The following is a 27,995-nucleotide window of genomic DNA, read 5'->3' as shown; positions in this document are numbered from 1 at the left end:
TTTTACCCAATGAGTTGATACATGTACTGTGAATAATATTTAATTGATTAAGTTGTTAATTTGGATATACTTGGAGTTAATTTGTGACATCAGCTAGAATAATTAAGATAAGGTTTCTGTATAATGAGTTAAACACTTTTCTGTAATCAGTAATAGAATTTTCTAAGGATGAACCTCTTTATTTCATGCTGGCTGGGGCGTCGCCCGGTTAAACAAGGCCCCCGTTGTTTTAGCCAGGGAACCAGGGCAAACAGCGAAAAGTCAGCTACTGGAACAAATCTGAAAACAAACCCCAACTCAACATCACCAGAGTTAAAGATCGGTACTATCAACGTAAGAAGCCTGAATGGCAAAGAAATGGAGCTAGCTGAGGAATTAGATAAGTACCAGATCGACATAATAGGGGTGACTGAAACAAAAAAGACCAAAACTGGTGAGATCTTTCTGAGCAATAAATACAAAATGTTATATTCAGGCAATGACAATCAAGGAAAAGAAGGAGTAGCCATAGTATTCAACACAAAATACGAGGCTAATCTTCTTGAATGGCAGTCAGTCTCAAGTAGAGTAATGTGGGCAAATATGAGAATGGGGAACTGGACAATGAGACTTATTTGTGCCTATGGTCCCACAGAAGGTTCTACTAAGGTAGAAGTGGAGGAATTTTTTGAGGCTTTAGAAAAAGCAACTGACACAAGGAAAAAGGAAAAGTTGGTCCTTGTTGGGGATCTAAATAGTAGAGTAGGAAATGATTGTGAGACATACAAAAATATTTTGGGAAAATTTGGAGAAAAGAGCAAAGCTAATAATAATGGCAAATATCTGTTGGATTTCTGCTCAGGAAATGGACTGGTTATTACTAACACCATGTTCCAACAAAAAAATGTGCACAAATTCACATGGAGAGAAGAGGCTAGGAATAAGAAAAGTCTCATTGACTATGTTATTGTTGATAGTGATGTTTTCTCCCTGGTGCAGGACACCCGAGTGTACAGAGGATTTGAAATTGGAAGTGATCACTATTTAGTCTTGAGCAGGATAAAATTGAATTTCATATTGAAAAGAATAACATGTAAGAAAGTTTTAAAGCGAATAAAAGTTGAGCAGCTCTGTGAACTGTAGACTAAAATACAGAAATATTATTGAAAAGAAAATGAAAGAGTTTGAGAACAGGAATCAAACCTTGGAGATTCAGTGGCAAACTCTGAAGGAAACATTGATTGATTCTGCCAGAGAGGCATGTGGTGAGGTTGTGTGCAAGGATAAAAAAATCAGAACTCCCTGGTGGACACAGGAAGTTAAAGAGGCAGTGAAGGAAAAGAAGAAAGCATATCAAAAGTTCCTGGCAAATAAGTCAGCTTTTACTCTTACAGAATACAGAGACAAATGTAAGAAAGCTAAACAGTGTGTAAAACTAGCTAAACAAAAGTCATGGGAGGACTTTGGCAAGAATATAGAAAATAAATATCAAGAAGGTGGCAAAATATTCTGGAGGTTGTTGAAGAAGCTTAGGAATGGAGGAAAGAGTGCTGTAAAAGGAATTAGAGATGATAAAGGTGAAATGAAAACAGGAGAAAAAGATATCCTTGAAGTATGGAGTAATTACTTTGAAAAACTGCTAAATGAAACAAGCAGTGATGACAGCACAGTGATAAAAAACACTGACCAGGCATGCAGTCAGGAATACATATCCATACTTGAAGTAGAAAAAGCCATCAAAGGCTTGAAATGTGGAAAGGCAGCAGGAGTAGATGATATTCGACCAGAAATGCTGAAGTATGGTGGTATAAGAGTCTTACAGTGGCTGCACTGCATAGTTCAGAAAGCCTGGACAGAGGGACAAATTCCCGATGATTGGAGTAGAGCTCTCATAGTACCCATATATAAAAAGGGAAATAAAACTGAATGTGAGAATTACCGAGGTATTTCCCTACTGAGTGTTCCTGGCAAGATCTATGCAAGTATACTTGAGAAACGGTTGAGAAGAATTGTGGAAGAAAAGCTTGGTGAAGAACAAGCTGGATTCAGGCCAAATAGAGGCTGTCAGGATCAGATCTTCACTTTACGACAAATAGTCGAGAAAGCATGGGAATATAACAAAGATCTGTATTTAAGTTTTGTCGATTTGGAAAAGGCATATGACAAGGTGCCAAGAGAGAAGCTATTCAATACGCTGCAGTTATATGGTGTCGATGGGGCATTATATCAAGCAATACTTAGTCTTTATTTGAGTTGTGAGTCAGCAGTTAGAATTGAAGGAAGTACAGGAAGATGGTTTAATGTTAAATCTGGTGTGAGACAAGGATGTACATTATCCCCTCTGTTATTCACTATCTATATGGATCACATTATGAAGGAAAGTGGTATTAAACATGATATCAAAATTGGAGATGTTAATGTCAGCTCTTTGCTTTATGCGGATGATGTTATACTTCTAAATAAATCCGCTACAAGTCTGCAAGATTCTCTGACTAAATTGAATAGCTGTTGTAATAGATATGGTATGAAGGTCAGCAATAAAAAAACAAAGACAATGAAAATAGGCAGAATCATTGAAAATGTCAACTGTATTGTGAATGGAGAACCTGTGGAACAAGTAAAACATTTCAGCTACTTAGGCACAATTTTTACTGAAGATGGTAAACTAAATATAGAAATAGACAACAGAATCAGCAAAGCTGGTATCGTGGGAAGTCAATTGAATAAATTCATATGGAATAAGAAAGAAATTAGTCGGAACACTAAATTAGCTGTATACAAGACTGTGTTCAAACCAATTTTAACTTATGGATCTGAGAGCTGGGTCAGAAGTAAAACACTTGACCAAAGACTAGAGACCGCAGATATGAGAGTCCTGAGAAAGATTAGAGGTGTGAACAGATGGCATCAATGGCAATATCATATTAAAAATGAGGATATTAGGAAAGAACTTGACATTGTCAGCATCCAGGAATCCGTTAGCAGAGCTAATCTCAGATGGTATGGTCACTTAAATAGAATGGGAGAGGAAAGATTAGCAAAACAAGTGTTCTCTGCCAGGTTGGCAGGAAAACGACCCAGAGGAAGACCAAGATATAGGTGGATTGATACGGTACAAAGTGCCTTAGACGATAGAAATATAAGATCTGATAATGTTGGAGTCTTGACAAGTAACAGACTGATTTGGAGGAAAATTGTAGATAAGAAGTTAGTAATGATGTAATTTTTTCATGTAGTACTGTCATATCCTGTACACCCCTTGAGGGTACATGGCAGGAATTTGATGATGATGATGATGAACCTCATTAGACTAAGGAAAATCATCATCTTTACAATTTTCAATCTTTTCTAAGAAACAGGCTGTGATATTCATGAACAGTGTCTTGTCATCATCAATGTCAAAAATCTGGCACTCTTTAAAACATTGGTTCATTGTGAAAACTGTGTGCTCTACAAGCCCTACCACATCAGGACATTAAATCTATGTTCATACCTAATGGTTTCAATGAGTCCTTTTTCAACAAGGCTGCCAGTAGCTAGATAGGACTCCTCCTTCCTCTTGGGAAATTAATCATATCTCCATCCCTTATGCCAAAAGAAATACCTACACATATTGCAATTCTGAATGGCCATGCAGATAGCATATCTGCTTTCTAACAATCTGCAGGTTTGAACACCAACATGAACATAAATGTTTTGTGAATGTCCTTAGGTGCAAGATGAATTTCAGTTCCTGGTGTGAGACCACCATCTTGATTGCTTGAATGAGCATGTGCCTTGTGAAATTTTCCACAATATTAACCATTGACACTCATCTGACCAACTACTAAGGTTGGTCAGATGAGTATCGATGTGCTGACTATAAAAACAAAACACAATTGAAAAATAGTGCACTATGGAAATGTAAAGGAAAAGTACAAAATACCAGATTGGACATCACCCAGATAAACAAGGGTGATGTCCAATCTGGTACCTAACTGAGCAACTGGGGTTGGATCGATAAATCAGCTACTGAAAGAAGCCTAAAACAAGAAAGAAACATGTCACCAGAAGAAATGCGGAATGTCCGTACTTTATGGACTCCTGGAAAGTTAGACTTACTTTGTAAAAGATGGAGCGACACTGATGTGACATCCTTGAATTAGCAGAGATGCACTGAACAGAGTCAGGGGATATAAGAGATGGAAGAATCATCTCTTCATCAAAAGAGAAAGATTATTAGGATACAAACCAGTAAATGAAAGAATAAAAATAGCAAGATCATTTAACATCACAGTGGTCTAAGTGTATTCACCCACTTCAGAAATTACTGAAGAAATGAAGTTATTCTATAGCAACTTGGAAATAATCTTGAAATCAGTATCAAAAAAAAGATATACAGTGTCCCTCCCCCTTATCCACAGGGGATATGATCCAAGACAACCTGCAGATACCTGAAACCGTGGATAGTACCAAATCCTATATATACTATATTTTTTTCCTATACATAAATTAGACACATTAATATATATAAATTAAATGCAGTAAAAGATTAACAACAATAACTAATAATAAAATAGAACAATTATAACAACATATTGTAATAAAAGTTATCCAAACGTGAATGGAATCTTAGCAACCTCAGCATACATTTTTTTATTATTATTTATTTATTATTTTATGAAGTTGAGAACTTTCACCTTTTTTTTTCCCGTAAAAGTAAGTACTTTACAGCTTCTCTTTGGCATATTCGCATTGCCAGCATCCTACTCTTGCACTTTGGGCCATTATTAAGTAAAATAAAGGATACTTGAACACAAGCACTGCGATACCACGACAGCTGATCTGATAACTGAGAACTACTCAGAACAGCGTGCAATTTAAAACATGAATTGTCTCTTACTAAAAGAAAGAGCCATATGGCACAAAGTGGATATTAGATCAAACATTATTTCAAAGCCAAAGGTTTGTAGAAACTATGAAAGTTTCGTAAGGTGACCTGAGAACTTATGAGAATACAATCCTCAGCATCCCCGAGTCGCCTTAACTTGCACTACTTGACTTAGTAGCTAAGGCAACTCGGGGATACGAAGGATTGTATTCTCGTAAATTCTCAAGTCAACTTATGAAACTTTTGTAGTTTCTACAAACCATCGGCTTTGAAATAATGTTGGATCTAATATCTACTTTGCTGATGTAATTATAAACTGTTTATTTCTGGAATTTTCTATTTAATATTTTCTGACCAGGGTTGACTGCAGATAAGGGGGACTACAGTACTAATCAGTGGAGGAGATTTGAATGTGACGATTGGGAAGAAAAATGAAGGATGAGTACGAATAATGTGCAAATATTGATATGAAGAAAACAATGAAAGAATACTTGAATTTGCCTTGAAGTATGACAGGTGATTTGCAACACAAAATTCCGGCAAAAAGGAATGCAGGCAGTGGTCACGGTGATCCTAATGGAAGAACAAAGAACATGTTAGACATGATATTCATAAGCAAGATATAGGCCACATCAGTCAGAAGGGTTGAACATTTTAAGGAGCAGACATGGAATTAGATCATAGCTCAGTGATTGCCAATATCAAGATGAAACTCAAGCGACAAGTGAAGGCACAATTTCAGTCAAAGAAATATGAGGACAATGAGCAAGTAAATGACAAGGAAAGTGTAATTTCCAATTTTCGTGTATGTGAAACATATTTTGGTGAAACAAAAAAGGAAAATAAGAAACACTTTTTTAGCTGATTACTTTTTATGTAAAATGATAAACAATTTAATAATTAATAAAGAAACAAAGTATGATTGACAATGTTGAATTTTATCTCAATTTCATGCGAGAAGAATTATCAGAATATACTTAAACCATTAAATGAGTTTTACCTGTGATTCATGGTTCCACACATGTACATTTCCATTGTACAAACTAGCTAACATCCATGGTTCTGTAGGATGGAGATCAACACATTTTACTCGATCAGAGCGTGCTAAAAGCTTCCTTTTAACATCTAATTTAAGAGGCTACAAAAATGATATTACAAATTTTATTGTCAATGAAATTAAATAAAAAAAACTGCACAAGTAAAGCTAAAATTTCTAGCATAATATTTTTCACTAGACTTACATGATGTGTGCACTAAATATGTTCTTATCGGTAAGAAGGTGATAAAACATTATTTAGCTAAGTCAATAAGAATATGTTATTTGGCTGTATTACATTATTAAGAACAAACATCATTCTGTTATATTTAGCTAAATCAATAAGAACATATATTATTGTAGTTATTATTTGTGACAAAAGAAAACAGGTCAGCTGATTCAAGTGGCAAAACAATGACATTTAATTTTTTTTAAAAATAAATAAGTAAATACAGTCAGCTCTTGTATGAAGTGTATGCGACACAATCTAGCCCTGGGGTCGCCAAACTTCTTTGACCGTCGACCCATTCAAGAGTTTCTTGACTTTTTATCGACCCCCTCTATTTTACTATTACGTAATTTTCATATTACCTAATATGTATGTTGATGAATTTTAGAACATTAATGCTCACTTCTATATCAATGTGCAAAAATGAGACTGTATTTGCATACGTGTAAGTATAAGTAAATAAGCAACTGCACACGTGTTGCAATGTCGCTCCTGCCGCCCGGCCAGGCAGGAACCACCACATCCGTTTATTGGTAAATACGTCATTTTGGCCTACTTGAATGGCCTCCATAACTATTTTCGTGACCTTGCTCTATCTCACAGGTCCTATTCTTGTCAACGTTCCCACGATTCACTCTTAATTGCGTTGTCATTCAGGATGGAGGTAATCCAAGTTAACTGAATTAAATATTACCCGTACAATGATGTCTTATATTTTTCTATCGACCCCCCCCCAATCGACCCGAGTCCAAATCGACCCCTAACAAAGTTATATCGACTCCTGGGGGTCGATATCGACCACTTTGGTGACCACTGATCTAGGCCATCAACTGGTATGGGAAGAAAGTTTACGGAATGTGGAATTAGAATCTGAAAAAAGACTAGCTACACAAGCCAAAGAAAACTTCAGGTAGTTTAATGCATTACATGGACAGCAGAAGTGATTATGGTAGAATCACTATAATGAATGAAGATGGTCAGAGTAAAGTGAATAAAGAAGATTAGTACAGCCAGCTACTTAATAATCACTCCTGAGGATGTTTCATGTTGGAAATTTATGCCATTCGTGGGGGAGAGTGAGGGATAAAAGATGAAATTAAAGTGGTCTTGCTCCAAAACTAATTTTTCCTCAAGTGCTACTTCAAGTTTCCATGGGACATCATACAACCAAAGAAATCATTTATCAACTAAACTCTTCAGGTGGTAAATGAAGCTTACACAAACATCTATGCAACAATGAACTCAAGAGCCTTCAGTAGTAAAAGTATTATCAACATAGTTATATGAGATTTCACCATATATGGGAATGTACCAAGGCAGAAATGTGCAACCATATTAACTCTATATAAATCACAAATCTGCCCAACAAGTGAAGACTGTTCTCATATTAGGAATGGAATCCCTAAGAGCTGGAGCAACCATATTAACTCTATATAAATTACAAATCTGTCCAACCAATGAATAATGTTCTCAAATTAGGAATGACACCAATAAAAGCTCCATAAAAATACTTAACGTCTAAAAGAAGATGGCAATTAGCAAATGCTGTATTCTGGAACATCCCTCCCCCACCATCTCTTATACATATTTCCTAAAGAGTACAGGTCTTCAAACCCAATATTAACAACTTCTTTCTTCTCTATTCTCATCTCATCCTGAATAAGATGAACAACACGTCGTGAATGGGATCAGCATAATTGAGTCTTGCTTACAAAACCTACTCTCCACCATGACAGTCTGCATGATATATGGATTTCCATGGCAAACCAATGCTAAAGTACTCTAGAGGGCTGAACTTTCCACTAGCTCTTCTTCCTATACCTAAATGACCTTATCTTACTAATCTCAAACCCAATTCATTGTTTTGCTGATGACATATGCTTCATTCCTCTTCATGTGACAAAACAGAGGTATTCAAATATTCTATACTTGAAGATCTTTTATAACCAATGCACTGATCTGCTTGCTATTCTCCAGTGAGACAAGAACTTCTCAGACAATCATTGTCCGAGAAGGCTTGTACAGACTGTCTTAGGAAAACAGTCACACCTCTCAGACAAGCAATGTGGGTTATTTTGCCTCTGATTAAACAGCTGGGATATCTCACCTTTAGAGAAATCAGTCAGCTCTGCCGTTTTTTAAATTGTGATTCCAGCCAGACAGCCACCCACAATAAGCCCTTTATCGACCCCACTGTGATCAACATTATTGATGATTCTGATCAGCTTTCTTAAATAGTTGCCTAGAACATGTGGTGACATCCATGACCAAGTCTTTTGCATATACACTGTGTAAGTGACATTTACATACATCTGCATAAAGGTTTCTAATTCAGTGGCCGGAATGTGTACATCTCTAGTCTTTGCATGCCCTAACATGTCACATTCATAGCTTCAAAAAAAAAAAAAAAAAACTTGGTATTCTTTTCTATTCCAGATATTACTACTGCTACAACTGCTGAACTACAGAGATGCTCACACAATGATATGAAAATTATTCTTGGAGACTTTCAATGCTCAAGTGGGCCAAGAAAATATTCTCTCGCTCTCATATGATTGACTGCAGAGTTTCCATCGAAAAAGAAAAAAAAAAACAGTAACAGTCTTAGGCTAATCAGTTTTGTTCTTCACATGATCTGGTCATTAAAGTGTCAGTTTGAGTCCATAACGAAATAAGGCTACATGAAAATCACTCGACAGCTAAACAACCAACCAGATGGCCTACACATTGATAGGTGACAGAAAGATCAACCTACTGAGTATGGAAACCTTTAGAGACATTAAGATGGACTCTGATCATTTCCTTGTAATTGCCCATATACACTCTAGAATTCTGAACTAGCATTTTGGTGCAGCATGACCTTTGCTGTCCTTGAACCAGCAAACCATAAATCAACTCTGATAAGTGGATTAATATTAAATAAATCTATCCAAATATATCCTTCAGTAATAGAGTCCAGAGAAGGCCTATGACTAGTGGTGTGCCACAGGGCTCTGTTATTGGGATGCTACTGTATAATTTGTACATAAATGATATAGGAAAGAATCCGAGAGGAACTGTTCAGTTGTTTGCCGATGATGTTGGGTAGAACAATAGTTAATACAGTTGATGTTAAAATTTCCAAATGAAATAACCATTTTATTTGATTGTTTCTTACACTTCTAGTATTTGTATACAAACATAACAGCTCATTCCTGAATCTATAACAAATTTCACTGATACCACTTATTAGTTGTGACTTCTCCATATTTAACTCGAGTCATTTCTTTTTCTCCTTATTCATCTTAGAACTATCTTCAAATCCAACTGTTTTCCCTTGATCCCAGGTCATCCCCTTCCCGTTTTGTCTACACACATATTCACATTCCCCTTGGAGCATCAACCTTTCTCACACTGTGTTACCCTGTCAATCATGTGCTTCCCCGTTTGTCTTGCACACTCGTTCTCTCATTCTCTGTACTCATACTGTCCCTTCTTCATTAATAACCACAACTTCAATCTCTTCTTCCTTACTCTCCCACTCTTTCACATCACGTCTTACTTGATCCGATTCATCTGTACTCATTTCTCTACCTTCCAACAGCAGTCTCTCTAAACAACTCGCACCAAAACCATTCAAATGCAGTCCATCACTCTTATACAGTTCAGTTTGTCCTTCAAATTCATTCCACACATTAACAACCTGCACTCTTTTCTCCTCGCACATTTCCGCTAACATATTATTCACAATCTTTGCTCTCCACCTCATCAACTTCATCACTGTCATACCTGGGCAACACACCGACTACTTTATCTATCACACTATTATCTTTTATCCTTTCAACAACATCCTGATATTCAATCTTACAATCCCTATTACCAATACCATCTCTTTGGCTCACTTAATTTTCATATCCAATGTCTCAATAACTATTCATTTTACCTCCAAGAAAAAAAAAACCTTATGCATCTTCTCGTTTACCACACCTCTAATAACTGAATCCCCCATACAATGTCACTCACAAGTCTTTCGTTACCTCTTTCATACCAAAATCATTCATTTTCATCTTCTTCACTCTTCCATATAGATCTCAAATTATCTTTATTTCACTCCGTGTCCGTCTGTTCTCTTGCCCTAGCTTTCAAATCTTGCCTCATTTTTTCATTCTCATTCACTCTCTCAATTTTATCTCCAGCCATACACATTTGTTCACCCCCTAATGCCATTTCCCACCTTACCATTAATTGCATTCTGTTTTTCAACTTCTGCTACATTCGTCATTCTTACCATCGATTGTTAAGTTCATCAGATCACTCATTCACTTTTTCAAAACTTTTTTTTACAAAGTTTTCGCTGTTCTTTTACACTGTCCCTCTTTGCTATCAGACAAGCACTCATCCTTCTCGTGACATTCTCGCTACTAACGCTTTCAGTTACCAATACATTACTGCTCATTAAGTCCTCATTCAGATCACAGTTTGCATGCACCTTCTTTCCAGCTGCTTTAAATATCCATAATTTATCTACATAAGTTCAAGCATGCATTTCTATATATTTTAATTAAAAATTCAGATTTGTCAAAAGAATTTAAAGCCTTTAATGTTAGCACAAAATAGATTAAAAAAAAAAAAAAAGATGCAAAATAGTTTGGTTTGAAAATGTGAGGAATGAGAAATTATATTAAATTAAACGTCAAGCATTTTGAGAAGATAGAGCCACTAGTCAACATGCAGGCAATAAGAGGACTATTTGAAATTTAACATAAGTCCCTCTCAGGTTTCTCAAATGACTGCTCTGTATTGCAAATGTGAAAATACAATTTTTATTTCATTGAATTTTATTTATTTATTTATCTTTATTTTGATGCTTTCAAGCTAAGGGTGGAAATTTCTATAAAATATCTTCACATTTTAATTTTTTTTTTAAATCAAAAATGTATTCCAACATGAAGTTTTCTTAAGTGAGTAAAAATTTGAAACTTTAGAAATACCTGTGATACATAAGAATTTCCTCAGGGACTTATATCCATGTGTGTAGATTGCTAGATATTCTATGTCCCTTCTGTTTTTAATTCATTACAACCAACACAGTTGAAAACTCAAACAGAAACAGATCACATGCAGAAAAAAGGTAGTAATTACAAAAAATTTACCAGATCTGGTTCACAAATATCTGTGGCCTTAGTTGAAGTCTTGGTGATGTCTGTTTCCATTTCCAATTTTTTGAACTCTTATTTATAACAGAAACTCAATTATCAGCACATTTAATCATTATTCATTGCACTTTAATAAATTACTCTTTCCATCTCAAAGACAGTCCAAAGAATCTCCTTTTCATGATTGATCTTTGGCCAAAATCTTTCTATCAAACTCCTCTGCTATTTCATCAGTCTCCTAATACCATACAGTTGTGAGGGAAATGCAAAGTACCCTTCAAAAAAGATTGAATGCTATCTAGGCAAAAAAAGAACAATTATCAAAGATTTTTAAGTCAGGGCAGGTTAATCAGTCTCACATAGGAGGCAAGGTTTTTCCTGCCTGAAACTTGGATGTTTCCCATTTTGCAAAACAGACTAAAAAAAAATCTATGCAATTAACAAACAATCTATACTAGCCTCATAGCCTTTGTTACTTCTAGACTACAATACAGACATTTGGTCTTAGAGAGCAGATGCAAAAGATATTTTCTTATATGAGAGGATGGGAGAGAACAAGGGGACCCACTTGTACACATCTGAAAGCTGCATGCAAGTATGATTAGCAAAGATCAGACATTTTACTTGGAGTGTTGGAATAGAGTGTTGTAAGTGCTTTGTAAGAGAATGAGTTTAAGGAGAGATATGTTGGGCATTGCATGAATAATACTTAAGTGAGGAGTTCCTCAATGAGTCTTTAGACTCCATGGAGATGCCATATAATAATAATTTCCTGTGAATTTTTTTGTTTCTAACAATTCCTAACATAGGATTCCGATATCTTATGTCAAAGATATCTCCGAACCCCTTTCAAAAATTATGAAGAAATACAAACTTGCTACTACCTACAAACCAATCAACCAGATCTATAACTTGTTACCTTCTCCTAAAGACAAACTCTCACCTCTGATGCTACCTGGTGTGCACGAGATTCCATGCTTCTGTAAATTGTCTTACTATGGGCAGACAGGTAGATCTGTTCATAAACGCATTTCGGAACATCAAGACCATATCCGTCTTATCAAACCACAGAAATCTGGTCTTGCACAACACTGAGTTGAAAACCCAAACCATAGGATCCATTGGAAAGAGACCAAACTTCTACATAGATCTTTATATAAACATGAACGTTTATATAAAGAAAGTACTGAAGCCCTACTTCACAGACCAAATCTAAACTGTAATAACATTCTTGCTATTCGTAATGTATGGGAAATTGTCATACAAAATTGTGTAAAATAATTTTTATGTGTTATCTTATTTTAATGTAATCTTTTTTTCTTTTTTTTTTTTTTACCTCCAGATATATTTTAATTTAATTCTATATCACGCTACTGCAAGCATATTGGGATTCCATTGTAATCACGTGCCCTAACTGTATTATTCCTAGTATTGTTTGAATTAACTTTACTGATGATGTCCTAAGATACTTAGGATGAAATATTTACTTATTAAAACTTATTACTGTGGTTATTACGTGTGTTTGTTTAGTCATGAATTCTCCATGGGTTTCAGTGTACAATAAAATACCTTAACTTCTGATGAAAGCCTTCTTTGCATCTTACATGATATTTGAATCCAGGTGTGTCCAACCAAGGACACTGTCAATACCAACTGAACTATGGAGGCTAAATCTATACTCCATACTAGTCTTACTTCCTTATTTACATGACTTTTATACAACTTCTAGGAATGACTACTCATTTTCTCAGTGCTAACTTATGTCTGAATCATATCATACCCTCTTCTCCTACCCAAAAGTTCTAGAGATCAGTCTCTCAATCAGTCCTTGTACTTCAATGTCCCAAGGGAATTTTGGTCATTCATTGTCAGACCTTTTCTGATGTTTCTTTATCACTCAGATATCAGATGACAAATCTGTGCACAGATATGGCCTGATCAGTGCCTTATACAATGGCACTATCACTTGCTTATCTCAACTTGTTACTGTTCTTCACATTATGGCTGTAATTTTCTAAATAATCTTCACAATTTTATCCATGAACTTCACCTCACTAACTATCAACACCTCTAAATCCAATGCCTTTTCTACAACTTGAAGCAAAGCCCCACTAATACAATATTTCCTCCTTGGGTCACAAAAGTATATTTGAGCTTCCTGTCATCAATCTCCAATTCAGCATCATCCTCAGAAAATTGAAAACTTGTTCTCATAACTTCAACTACATCAATATAAAAATAAACAATAGCTTCTCCTGAACAGAAGCTCTTTCAAGACCACTCTATCATACAAAGCAATATTCACCAACCAACTCTGACATCATATCCCAGACATCAATTGATCATCTATTCACATCACCTCAATTTCAGCAAGTTCATCATGCAACATTCTACTTGAAGACTTCTGTAATATTTAGAAAAAAAGAATTCCCACACACACTTTTCCAAATGTGTTTCATGTGCAGCAGTTAGTCGCACTCCTAAACAGTTCAAATCCAAATTAAAAATGTGTGTGTGCACATACATATTATATATATATATATACACAGTGGCGTATTTAGGTATAGGCCCAGGCCTATAGCGGCAAATTTTTAGGGGTGGTGGAAATTTCCAGTCTCTCATTTTTGTAATTATATTTATATTACGAAATTACGCTATAAATAGGTTATACATGTAAATCAATACGTTTATTAAATATGGGGGGGGCAGAACTTTCTGCAGGCCTAGGGGTGGGAAATACCTAAATACGCCACTGTATATATACACACACTGTGTGTGTATGTGTGTGGTTGCTGTTGTTTTCCTTTATGCCATCTACTACTGCAGCCTTATTACTTATATATTTCCTGTAAGAAAGTTTATTCTTGCTTCTTAACTGTCCATTCTGAAATGCATTATATACGGCTAAGCATATTATTACATGACATCGTGTTAGCTATATTTCTAAATAATTGCATTTAGTTTTATGCATTTTTACCCATTTAATTGATTGAATGATCATCAGATCCCAAACTACTCTCGAAAAGAAAACTTGGGGACCCTAAACTGGGGGCGCCAAATGAAGCCTCTTGGGACCTTACACAAGATCTTATATTCCATTGTTTCAAGAATGAACCCAGAAAGACTACCAAACATATTATTAAATAGTAGAATTGAAGTACAGCCCAGCAGAGGAAGACCAAGAAAGAAATGGAATGACAACATTAAAGAAAGCACCCACTTAAACTCCATAACAGAACTTCATAGAAAGACAGCAAACCGAAAGAAATGGCAAAAATTCATCTTTGAGGAACTCAACCCGCCATGAGCGGAAGAGAAGAGAGATATTCTATTATACTGGAAATAGAACGGAATTTGTGTACGATTATTGCAATATTCTCAATAACGAGAATATTGGAATACTCAAGAATATTGGATTATAGAAGCTTACAATTATTAATTGTAAGCTTCTATAATGCACAACGAAGTTAATAATATATAGATAATGTCAGCATATATGAATATGTGGCTATTACACATGAAGATGATGCATATAGCAGCAGTAATAGTATGTCGACTGTCATGCGTGAGAGTGTACTCGTATATACATTAATCATACATCAGTCCGTTCCTTACAAATTTATGAATGCAATTTTTTCGCCGTATACATTTTTCATACTTTCTCCACATGATACAAACTACTTACCATTTTTTCCAGTTATCAGCTCCTCTAAACTTCAGAACTCGATGGTTTCAATACTCTGCTACGAACTCTTGATAAACACACCTGACTAACACCGGTGAGCTGTTTACTGAAACGTGGCTAAACGCAAACTCCGAACCAATCATTTAATAACCGACGAACCCACTGTCAACAACATGCTTAATGGCTTTAAAAAAAATTGCTTAAATGCTTTAGAAGCAAAATCAATTTACGTTTGCAGATTAAATAAGTATGAAACTAATGTTATAATCACAAAAAAGGTGATGCTGAATACAGCAAAAATAAAAGGGGAAAAATTATGCAACGCCCCCACCCCCCCCCCCAAAAAAGGAGTGGGCATCCAACTAAATTTTTGAAGACTGAAGAGGGGCTGGTCTCTGACACTCGCTAATACTATAGTGATCTCAAGCTATCAGTGATTGAAAGCTTTCTGGAGAGAGATTAGAACAGACAAGTGCCACAACAGACAATTATAAAAAAAGTGTTGAACATTAAGTGATAGTTGACCTGGTTGGTGGAGCGGATAGTTCCTCTCTCCTACCAAGAGTTCAATGAAGCCGGATCACATTTGTTCGGCATAGATGTTTGTGAATGTCTTTAAATGATTGGTAAATATCAGTCTCTTTCACTAGTGTGAGTCCACCACTATACTTATTGGAATTACTTGAAATAAGTTGTTTGTTTGTATCTCCTTAGAATAGATTATTATTATTATTTATTCACATAGCCTGTGTAGCTCAGTGGATGTGGCGTTTGCACACCACCGCGCTAGGCCGCACGAAGGAAGTCTTGGTTTCGAGTCTAGTCGGCGACTAGAGGAAATTTTCTAAGCCTTTTTTCGACCGGTTCCCGAGTTAGTCGATCTCTGGCACGGGCAAGCAGGTTTTTCCTCCCGGAAACTCGGGTTTTTCGTCCTGTAAACTCAAGAAAATCGACCGTAGAACCCACATTATTTCAGACATTAAATATATTGTGTTAGGGTTAGAGACCACGAGATGGCGGCACATTTGAGCCGTCTCTCTTCACTGCGTACCGCTTATTCAGTGATAGCCTTGGGCCATCTGTCTCTGATTGGGTACCAGTGGAGATTGAACTGCCCACTCAATCTCCAAAAGTTAGATAGGGCTAAATGGCCTCGCCTACTCCCGTATATACGGGAATAAAAAGGCGTTAGCTGATTTTTTTTTTATTTACATAATTGAAGTACAATCAAAACAAGATTTAAACAACATTATTCAAACAACAATTTGACCGGTGATTCAGAACAATTCAGATTCTACCCAAGAATCTAAGAATAGTCTGTCAGGTAGCGTCGCAAAATATGGATTGTTCCAAGTAGTGTTATTTTTTGTAGGTCATATGGGGTCACTTCTTTGATGTTTAATTGCTATATATAATAAATAGCTGGATAGCTTCTTTGAAATTGCGCCAAGTGCACCGATAACTATTGGGATAACTTTAGTGTGTTTAAGCCACAGCCTGTCAACTTCGACTGCCGATCTCAATATTTAGTAATTTTTTCCAGTTCTTTGTTGTTAATGTCGTTATCACTGGGTACTGCGATATTGATAATCCAAACATGTAGATGTTCGATAATTGTGATATCAGGACTATTATGTTCCAAATGACAATCGGTTTCTATTCGAAAGTCCCGGAGAATTTTTGCTGTTTGGTTTTCCAATACTGTCTCTAATTTATGCTGCCACCAGTTATCAGATGTAGGAAAACCATATTTTTTGCATACATGCCAATCAATTATTTTGGCCACTTGATCATGGCGGTATTTACGGTCACTTTCAGCTATCTTGCTGCAGGCACTGATTAATGTTCAACAGTCTCATCTTCAACAGAAAATGCAGCATAATCTGCATTTGGTGTTATTCTTCTTCTTGAGATTTCTGCAATTGAGCAGGTTTTTCTCTTAATGGCAAAAACTTTCCATCCGCGTTATCTTCTGTTCTGAACCTTCTCTTTCAAGGTTATGTGCCCGTCTCCATTCAGCATGTCATCTAACATTGTTTTCCTTACTCTTCCTCTGGGTCTTTTTCCGTCTATTTTTCCTTCGATGGCACCTCTGATGATGATTCCATTCCCTCTCAGAATATGTCCGATTTAACAGAGTACATTCTTCTTCTACTCTTTTTAAGACCTCTTCATTAGTTATTTTATCTGTCCATTTGAATTTTTCCGTCCCTCTCCAAATACACTTCCCGAAGCTTTCCAAAATCTTAATTTCTTCTTACTTCAATGTCCAAGTTTCAGCTGCATAAAGGGAAACACTCCACACATAACATTTCATTAGTCTTTTCTTTAGGTTTTTATCCATTTTACTTTTCAATAAATTCCATTTTCTATTATGATCAAAATTTTTGCTTTCATTGGATAACTTTGCAATGCTAGTTCTTCAGCTGCTAAAATAAATCCTTCTGTTTCTTGTTTAATATATCCATATTGTAGCTATTGCCAAATCTTGTTCACGTCAACTTTGTCCTCAGTATCTCTAAGAAATTGGCCATGCAAAGGTTTATTTTTCCACCACACATATCGGTTATTTTGTTGTTACTTTTTGTAATCATTTGTTTCCTGTTGCTTTCCGAAGACCCTATTGTGTAATTGCTTGAAGCATTTGCTCAGGGTTATTGTCGATGTAACTTTATAAGCTAATTTCAACTTCATCTTCCACAATCTGTCTCAGTTGCAGCAGATCCCGTCCACCTATTCTCCTTGATAGGTACAAACGGTCAACATCACTTCGTGGATGTATTACATGATACATAGTCATTAATTTTCTAGATTTGCGGTCCAATTTATCCAGGTTTTCTTTTGTCCAATCTATTATGCCAGCTCTCTATCAGATCACTGGTATAGCCCAAGAATTCATTGCATTAATTGTGTTTAATCAATTTAGTTCTGTTTTCAAAATATTTCTAACTCTTTCGGTGAATTCTGCTGCTGCCTGTTGTTTAACTTTCAAGTTGAGAATATCCTGGTTTCTAATATTCTTAGGTATTTATAGTGTTCGTTAGCTGAAATTGCTTTTATATATTTCTCTTGATCAACATCTAAATTGCTAATGTTATTAATTTTTCCTCGTTTAATATATAATTGTGCATTTATCTAAACCAAATTCCATGTTGATGTCCTGACTGAAAATACGAACTGTGTTCAGTAAAGAGTCTATTTGCTGGCCGATTTTCCATATAACTTCAAATCATCCATATACAATAGATGGAAAATTATAATATTACATTTAGGAATTTCATATCCAAGTTTTGTTTTGTTCAGAATCATGAATAAAGTTATTAAAGTAATGTTGAAGAGCAATGGTAAGAGGAATTCACCTTGGGAAATTCCACGTAAAATTAATGCTGCTATCTCCCAATTGTTCATTATTCACTATTAAAGTTGTTTTCCATGATTTCTTAGCAATAGCCAGAAACAAACATAAGTTTTTGCTAATTCCAAATATTTCTAGTGATTTTAAGATCCAGCAGTGTGGGAGGGAATCAAATGCATTCTCAGAGTCCATCCAGGCCATGTTTAAATTAGATTTTTGTCTTTTTGATTTTCTGAGAATCATTTTATTAATAAGGATCTCGTCTTTTGTTCCTCTGGGTTTTTGAAAATTGCCTTTTTGTTCAATCGGATAAATCTTATTATCTAATTAGTAGTGGTATATGGAATTTGCTATTATTCCAGTGAACAGCTAAGAATAGTTGGAAGGCATGCTATTGGACGAGAGTTACTTGGGTCTGCACCCTTATCCTTATCATAAATGAAAAGAAAGGTGCGCCCAGTTATCATCCTGTCTTCCAGTGAGCCTAACTGCAACAAATAATTAAATTGTTCTGCCATTCGATCATCTAGACTGGTCAGATGCTTTAACCAAAATCTACGTGGTTCGTCTTCGCCATGTGCACTCCAGTTTTTTAATTTTCTAGCTTGTGCGCTGACCACTTCTTTAGTGATAATGACATTTTGCATTTGCTTTGTTTCATTTCGGATTCTATTTCCTTAATCCATGAGGCATCTTTATTGTGTTCAGTAGGATTATCCCAGATTGTCTTCCAAAATTTGAGTGTTTCTTCTTTTTCTGGTGAACGATTGCTTGCAATTGTATTTCTCTGGAGAGACTGAAAGAACTGACGCTGGTTCTGGTGAAATTTCATATTTTGCACATATTGGTTTATTCTTGCTTCATATCTTTTAATTTTCTGTGCAGTCGCTATAATTCTTTGTTTAAGCTCTTCAGCAATTGTTTCGTGAGTCAAATTATATGTATTAATCAGTTTGTTTTTGATGTTATTAATTTTCAGCGGTCCTTTAAATTTCTTTAATTTGCACAAATCAGCTCGAAATGTTTTGACTTTTCACGGATTTTCCATGGCGAAGATTGTTTCATCCTCGACTTTTGCTCTTGTGGTTTGCAACCAAGATTGATTGTAATGATATAGGGTGTGCTGTATAGGAGCTAATTTGTTTCCTTTATGCGACCAAACAGGTGGATTAGTCGATGCCCGGGTCATCAAGGACTGCGTCAGATGTTGGGGATCGTGGGCGTCAGCTGTTGGTTGTGATGGGATTTATTCACAACATTTGTGTCTAAAAGGAGCTGTTTTAGCTTAGATTTATGTAAAGCATTTAATTGTGTAGTCTTATACTGTCATTTATGGAATTCATATGTTCCAATATCCCCGACTTCATTTTACACTGCACTTCTGTAAAAACATTCTGAGGTATGCCGTCAGCTTGATGCTTACTGAATTGAATTCCAATGTTTGATGTAGCTACCTCTTGATGATTTGCTGTTAGTGGAGTTGTTGATTTATTACGTAACTCTTGCAGCTCAAGTATAGTGAATATTTTGTTACGGAAAATTAAATTCTTTTGGTCCATAAGTCTTAGTTCTGTTATTGTAGATTCTGGGAATTTTTGTTTCAAAATGAAATGCATACACTTTCTAAAACCTCTGAAGTTGATCTGTAGAAACATTTAAAAACTTCTCTGTTTTTTTTACAGTCCATTTTTTACGTTTGGTTTCTTCCAATTGCTTTTTAGCTTCCTGCCCTGATTTCCCAGCAAGGAGAGTTGGCTCCTGTAGCCCACTTGTCACCTGATGCCCACGATCCCCAACATCTGACGCAGTCCTTGATGACCCGGGAGTAGACTAATCCTCCTGCTTGGTCCCTCGAAGTTTAACTCAAGTTTAAGTCTTGTCCGACTGGAGGAACTTTTTTAGGCCTTTCTCTGAGCGGTTCCCAAGCTAGTCTATCTCTGACACGGGTAAGCGTATTCCCCTCCTCCCGAAAAAAAAAACAGAGGATTTTCGTCCCGTAAACTCAAGAAATTCGACCGTCGAACCCTCACTCTTTTCAGACATCAAAATGATTGTGTTAAGGTTAGGTGCCACAAGATGACGGCAATTGTCACTTGCCAGCCGCCATCCTCAGTGTGTACCGATTAATTAGTGATAGCCTAGGGCCAGCTATCTCTCATTGGTTACGTGGAGATTGAACTGCCCACTCAGTCTTCAAAAAAAGTTAGATAGGACTAAAACGGCCTCGCATACTCCTTATGCGGGAACAGAAAAGGCTTTAGCTGATTTTGTTTATTTGCAAGCATGATTATTATTATGAGGATTAGTTGAATTGCACGGGATAATCCCCCTACTTCGAAGCAAGGGTAAACTTTTATGAAGAGAGTAGGATTAGCCTTTACTATTTATGTTGTTTTGTACTGTATATGGATAAATATAGGCGTTGGATGCTGAAGATTTGTCATGCGTACATACGTGTTAATGCTATATTAGCTGTGTTGATATAGTTTCCAAGTTCGTGATTTAATGTTCTGTAGATGTTTATGTATTTTAAATTTCTTGGTAGGTTGTTGAGTAGCGTGGTATCAGATGCGATCTCACAAAAGAATCGTATGAGTTGATGAAGAGACTAGGGATGTAAAGAGTTGTTGTGGGTCGTGTATGAGATATGTATCTAAGTTCTTACGATAGGCGATGTTGAAGTAATTTCTGCGTAATATTATGTAGTGTTTCAGATTTTTAATGCTCAGGATTCTATGCGTCGCTATAAGCGTTTCGGATATTGGTTATAAGGTCTCAATAATATACATAACATCAATTCGGATACTAATGATGTTATGTAAAATGATACTGATGGATACTTATGATGATTATGTATAAGGTATCAAAATCACTGTTGACACGATTTTCCTGTGTAATATTTCTAATTTCTAATAGAGATTCACAGATACCATGGTATAGGAGTTTTTTTATGTTAGATGGAATCATGTATTTTACTTGTAAGAGTTTTGCTGCGATGATGCGGAGTTTAGTGTGCAGGTAATCTATATGTTTGGTCCATTTAAGGTAGGCTTACCATACGTACCGTTTTGAACGGGACAGTACAGTTTTTCATATTTTCCGGCCGTCCCATCGTTTCAATAAAAATGCCAATTTTGTCCCGTTTTTTAATAAAAACTATAAATATACTTTAATATTGGTCAATCATAAATTATTATTCATAACCTATAATCGTTTGTGGATCAGTGGACCATCATAAAATCTATAACTGTGAGGCAGTTGGATACATGGAATGAGAAAACATTCCTGTATCTGATAGATGGGCACAGATTTTTTCTGAAATAAGAGAAACACGCCTAGACTTTTAAGACTTTTATAATATTATAGAGTTTATTCTTTGTCTTCCAGGAAGTAAAGCACCTGTTGAGAAAATATTTTCTGTTATGAAGAGTATATATGGTCAAAGGAGAAATCTACATTAAGTGTTGAGACAATGTGGGCTATGTTAGTTGTAGGACAAAATTGTGTGATGGAGTGTGAGAAGTTTTATGATAAGCTACTTAAAGACCAAAATTTGCTGCCTAAGATCACTTCATCGGAGAAATATTCATGGTACGATTGTGATGAAATACAGTCCCCAATCAGCGACTACTTAAATTTTTGTATGGGTTCTGTCATTTAAGAATAATGGTAAGCTCAATATGGTTATGTAATAAAACTTTTATATCGTCTTATTTTTCATGAATAGAGAATATTATTGCATAATCACCATCCCGTTTTCGCCATCCCAAAGTCCCGTTTTTGTCTCAAGGAAATATGGTCAGCCTAATTTAAGGTGGCAATCTATGTAAAGGCCAAGCTATTTTGCATGTGTTACGGGTTTGATTTTAGGACATTGGCAGGTATTTTTGTTGTTAACGCAGCGATATGTGTGACAGTGTAGCGATAGTAGTGGGGATGGGTGCATAATTCTAGGAGGCTACGTATTATTAACATCTGTGTCTTGGTGCCGTTGACTACAATTGAGGTTTGGTAGAGGTATGTTGTGATTTCATTTAGGTCTTGTTGTGCTTTGATGAGAGCCCTGTTGATGTCTGAGTTAATTGCTAGTAGCGCGGTGTCATCTGCGTACTGAAATATTTGACTTCGTGTGGTCAGGTTATGAACATCATTAATGTATATGTTGAATAGAGTAGGTGATAATATGGCGCCTTCTGGGATACCGTGTTTTAATTGTACAGCCTGTTTGTAACATGAGCATATTTTTGATACTTGTGTTCTGTTTAAGAGATAGTTCCTGAATCAGGTATGCAGTGTTCCTCTTATCCTGATTGAGTATAGTTTAGTCAGTAGTGTGTCGTGTTCAAGAGTATCAAATGCGTTGGTTAAGTCAAGCAATATAAGGACAGCGTACTTGCTTTTATCGAGGGCTTTGTTTATGGTGTCGGCGATGTGTTCTTCTTCTTCTAATAAAAATAATATTAATTGGCATTTAGTGATGAGACCGCAATAGATGCTGCGAACTCGCAATCTCCAACCATAACTCAATATATTACTGTGCGAAATGGTGTGTTTTGCGGCTAATGTTTCTGAGTTTCGGGAAGTAAAAAAAAAAGCTTACCAATGCCAAAGATCGACTAACTGTAAAACCTACCCAAGAAAGCCTTAGAAATATTCCAGAACTTGGCGACTAGATTTGCACTTTTGGCGGCTGGGCACAATGGATGCAAGTTCCACTTTCAATAAGCAACATAGGTCCAAACGGGCTAAATAGGCCTGATTCATGAAAAATGAAGAAAAAAAAAGACATCCCTTGTGTTTTCTCTTGTCAAAAGCGAAAAACGCACGATTCCTTTTGCCTTAATGCTTTCAAAATTAGTGGACAGCATCTTCATTTACCCTTAACTAATACAAGACCTCAGCGATGAACTTAAACATTTCAAGAGTTCCCAAGAAAGACAGTCCAGCAGACAATACCTTATTCTCGTGCACCAAAATTCGAATTGATATATATGACTCCCTCGATGAGTCTTTAAACTCCTTGGAGGTGTCACGTGATAATAATAATAATAATAATTGTTGTTGTTTATTGATTGCTAAAACATTCACACATAGAATATACATCTTGAGCGAACACTGCAACTTACAATTTTACAGAATTCAGCACTAAGTGCTGCATTTTCTACATTGGATTTCAATTAAAATCTTCAATAATACTTTTTTGCCTCTATATTATGTATATAAAACACATGATCTTCTAATATTAACAATGAAGATCATATAGAATTTTTGAATAGAGAATATAAAGAATAATAATAATAATAAACATATGACACAAGCTAAAGGCTTACGCGATAATGGGAGCAGTGAGTTGATAGGAGATGGGTTATTAATCACTCTAATTGCTTTACTGGTCGAGGCATGCATTCACTCCAAATATGAGAGCAGAATGCAACAGTTGGAAAAATGTTTGTTTCCTACAAGGTTAACAGTTGTTGAGAGGTGAAGACACGGCTTAAGCAAAAGAAAAATCCTATTTTCTTTATTAGCTGATGATACAATGGTTGTAATGCGTTTACTTCAGGAGAGGTTTAATGTCAGGATGATTCCAAGAAGAGAAATCTTATTTTGTATGGAAATTTGAGTGATGTCAAAAGTAATTCCGGGAGAAAAATGGTTCATATTTGCGATTAATAAGGCAAAACTGGGATTTACTTGCCTTGAAATTAACGAGATTATCCTAAACCCCATTGGAGGATAGCTTAGAGATCAGAATTAAGGACGCAGTGGTGGTCAGTTCTTTGTAAGTTGAGGCGATTTGTGTAGAGTAAGATTTATCAAATGAAAGGGAGGAATGCAAGGTGCTGTCATTAATTATTATTATTTATTGTTATTATTATTAGGTTAGACCTCCAGGGAGTCAAGGAGTCATCGAGAGAGGCTGTAAATCACCCAACCCAGCTATCATACTTACCCTTGAATTCATTCACACTAGATGCACTCACTACCCGTAAGGGCGAATTATTCCACTCACTCACTCACTGCTCTCTGGGAGACACACCTAGCTATTATCCCTTTCTTTACTGGAAATAAATTAGGGCTAAAGGCCTCGCCTATTCCCCGTATAGGGGAATAAAAAAGGCGTTAGCTGATTTTTTTTTTATTTTATGGACGCCCCGTGTTTTCTCCCCACATTCCATATAACGAAAATTTTCATTAACTGATATGCTATAGCAACCATTCAAACGTTTATAGACGTCGATCATATCACCCCTCTTTCTCTTGTTAACCAGAGTCTGCAATCCACATACTCACAATCTGTCCTCATAATCTAAATCCCATAATCCGGATATAATCTTTGTAACTCTTCTTTGCACCCTTTCCATAGCTTCTTTATCCGCTTGGAACCCAGGACACAAAATCTGTGCATAGTAATCCAAGTGTGGTCTTATGAAAGCCTTATAAAGAGGCAAATTTACTTCCTTATCCTTACATGGCAAGGTTCGCTTCAACATAGCAATTATCCTCTGAATTGTATTTGCAACTTTTGCTATGTGACCTTTGAACTTTAAATTCTTATCCACCAATACACCACTTGCCGCTTCAGTTTCTTGAAGCATAACCCCGCTAATATAATATGCCGCTGGAACTCAAATCACTCCAAAGTGCATAACTTTACACTTACCAGCATTAAACTGACAGCCATTTTCGTTTTCTCAGATTTCCAGTCTTTCAAATTATTTTGTAATTGCTGAATATCAGTAGCATCTCTGATTGCCCTGCCCATCTTCACATCATCATCATCATCAAACAATAGCAAATCAGATGATAGAACCTGCTTGATGTCATTAATAGATAGATTGAACAATAATGGCCGAAGGACTGAACCCTGAGGTATACCACTGGTTGCCTTAAATCTGGCAGATTCATACTCACTGTATACCAATTTTTGATATCTGTCTGTCAGCCATCCCTTGATCCAAGTCAATAGATTATTTGCCAATCCCATATTCTCCAGTTTACACAACAGCCTATCGTGTGGTATTCTATCAAATGACTGAGAAAAATCCAACGTTATCATAGTGTATCCATTCCCTTTATCCAACTCGGCTGTAACATTGTTATAAAATATGAGCAAATTGCTAGAATGCTTGTCTACCCATTTCTGTATGCGAGTTCTTACCAACTTCTCTAAAATCTTCACTACCACCCCCAGAGATACTAATAGGTTGGTAGTTAGACCCATCAGTTTTTGCAACACCCTTGTGCAATGGAACTATCATACATTCCTTCCATTCCTGAGCTGAGACGCAAGTTACAGAAATGTGTAAAAGGCCTAGCCAATTCAACTGATGAACAAACGGGCAGATATTCAATTTGTTTGTATTGACACATTCTGGTTGATATATCTTAGCAAAGTGAGCACTCATAACTGAACAATCTCTTTAGTTTCCGACACTCGTGTACCATCTGCATTCAATAAAGTTATTCTTCCATATTCATTCTTTCTTTTTCTTGCGACATAACGATAAAATTCTTTTGGATTCCTTTAGTTTACATGGCCAATTTCTTTTCATACTCCGTTTTAGATTTTCTCACAATACTCGTTAGTTTTCTGGCTTTAGCTTTATAACTCTTCTCGCTCTTATTCTCACGATATTCTTTCCACATCATCTTCTTCTTGTGGATCGCTTGCTTAATAAGGCTGCACATCCATTTCACTGCCAACCTATTTATTCTTCGAACACTGGGGGATACATTGATATACCGCCTGATTCAAGCACTTTTTCAAAGATTTCCATGCATTGCTGACATTTTTTCTATTCAGTAACTGATACCATGGGCCCAAAGATAGTATTCTTCTAAGTTGACCATAATTTCCAGCTTTGTAATTCAGCATGTAGCAACATCTGGTAATTAGGCAACATCTGATATGATACGCAAAGATCTGGGCTCCTGGATTCTGTGGAAATGAAGAAGTGGTGGTAGGGTACAGAAGTAAGTTGTAATAATAGATTGACAGTCTGTAGGCTTCAAAAATTATCTGTTAGGCGAAAAAGAGAAGACATGCTCGAAGTATTTAAGCTATTGAAATGTTTTTTTTTTAAGAGCGACACAGAAGTCTTTTTTTCAGTACATGGCAAGACGCGAGAGAAGAGTTGAAGTTGCGGGAGAATGCGTTTAGGAAGGTTGTTAACTAGAACATTTTTTGGAAGGTGGTGAATGGGCATAATGCTTGGTCACAGGTGGTTCTGAGTACTTCATCAGTGAATGAGTTTAAGGACAGACATATATATTGTGCGAATAATGGGTTTCCCGCGATGAGTTCTTATTCCGTGGAGATAGCTGTCTAATAATATTTTTTTTAAATAATTAAATCCTAATAAATATCATTGACGTTCCAATTATTCACCATGAGATGGATTCTGATAGCGATGATGTCCGACGTGCGGGATTTTGATAGTTGATATAAATTATTAGTTTACTACTAGTAATTTACTACTAGTAAATTTACTAGTAGTAAATAGTTTTATTACTATAATCAGTCGGTTTATTTTTAAGGATGTTTAAAGAATCAGCTAAGGAGGTAAGACAACAAATTTTAAAAACAAGGGCGATGCACTTGGCCTACTGCCATTAGTATCGGCATTGTTCCACTACTTCATTTATTTCATTAGAAACTGTCTATCATTATTATTGTGGAAAGGGAAAGTCATGTCCTGCTCTATAGAACACGACTTGGGTCTAATCATGGATGCGCCGTGCGAAGACCTTAATTTTAAACAGCTTCTGGCAATATTTAAACACGCAGGAAATCTGCTTCACACAAAATGGCCGGGAAAGTTTGTAGTTCATGAAATAAAATAAGATGATACAGATAACTCTCAACTCTTAGAACTTCTTCAAGACAGCGTTAGCGACAGCAATAACTGCTGAGGATAATCGCCTTACTGACCACACCGATTATCAGGAGGTTCGCGCTCCCAAAAAACGCAAAACTGCAGCCTCTGAACCGCCAAATGTGGATTAAATGGAAGAAGATGGCTCTGTCCCGGACTCTCCTACCTCCTCAAGGGAAAAGATACCCCCAATTATTCTGCGTGAAAAGAATAAATGCATGTCCCTAAGGACTACGATGTACCACTTACAGATATCATACAGCCAAGCAAAAAAAATGTCATAGACGGTATTAAAATCCAACCCTGGACAGTGATGGATTATCGACGGTTAACCTCTGAACTGAATACGAGAGGTGTTTTGTTCAGAGGTTAACCGTCACACTTTTTCACTGGGATCAGAAAAAAACCTCAAGGTAGTGATTAGACTCAAAACCTCAAGGTAGTGATTAGAGGTGTATCTGAAGATGTTTCCACAGAAGAAATCACTGCAGATCTACACCAGAAAGATTTACCACCCGTAAAGGTCAGCAGAATGTCGAGGATAGACAGGACTCTAATGCCACTGGTGTTAGTAGAGATCAGTCAAACCTCAATCACATATATGATCTGACGTCCATCTGTGGACTGAAAATCACTATAGAACCATTAAGAAAAAGGACTTCAACAGGGCAATGCCATAAATGTCAGAAGTTTGGTCATGCCCAGAAAATGTGTAAGGCTGAATTAAATGCTTAAAATGTGGGGTCAGCCACTCAACAAATACATGCTCTAAGCCAAAATCCACCCCGGCTAAATGTACCAACTGTGGCGGTCCTCACACTGCCAAC

At 36.3% G+C, this 27,995-nt stretch overlaps 1 protein-coding gene across 1 annotated transcript in view; it reads right to left on the bottom strand.

The window, feature by feature from the left end:
- The window catches only part of beta'COP (coatomer subunit beta'), a 293,541-nt gene extending 278,450 nt beyond the window's left edge, over positions 1–15,091 (bottom strand). Inside the window, exons 1-2 of the mRNA XM_090394070.1 lie at positions 14,935–15,091; positions 5,850–5,987 (exon numbers count right to left, since the gene is read on the bottom strand). Coding sequence (XP_090250196.1) covers positions 5,850–5,987; positions 14,935–14,937 — 141 coding nt within the window. The 5' untranslated portion in view covers positions 14,938–15,091. The remainder of the gene's footprint in view (positions 1–5,849; positions 5,988–14,934) is intronic.
- Between the last annotated feature and the right edge of the window lie 12,904 nt (positions 15,092–27,995).

This window comes from Typopeltis vanoorti, chromosome 1 (genome assembly GCF_054136105.1).
Source record: "Typopeltis vanoorti isolate ZY-2024b chromosome 1, IOZ_Tvanoo_1.0, whole genome shotgun sequence".
In the NCBI taxonomy this organism is placed as follows: Eukaryota; Metazoa; Arthropoda; class Arachnida; order Uropygi; family Thelyphonidae; genus Typopeltis; species Typopeltis vanoorti.
This window is presented reverse-complemented; position numbering and strand designations above follow the sequence as displayed.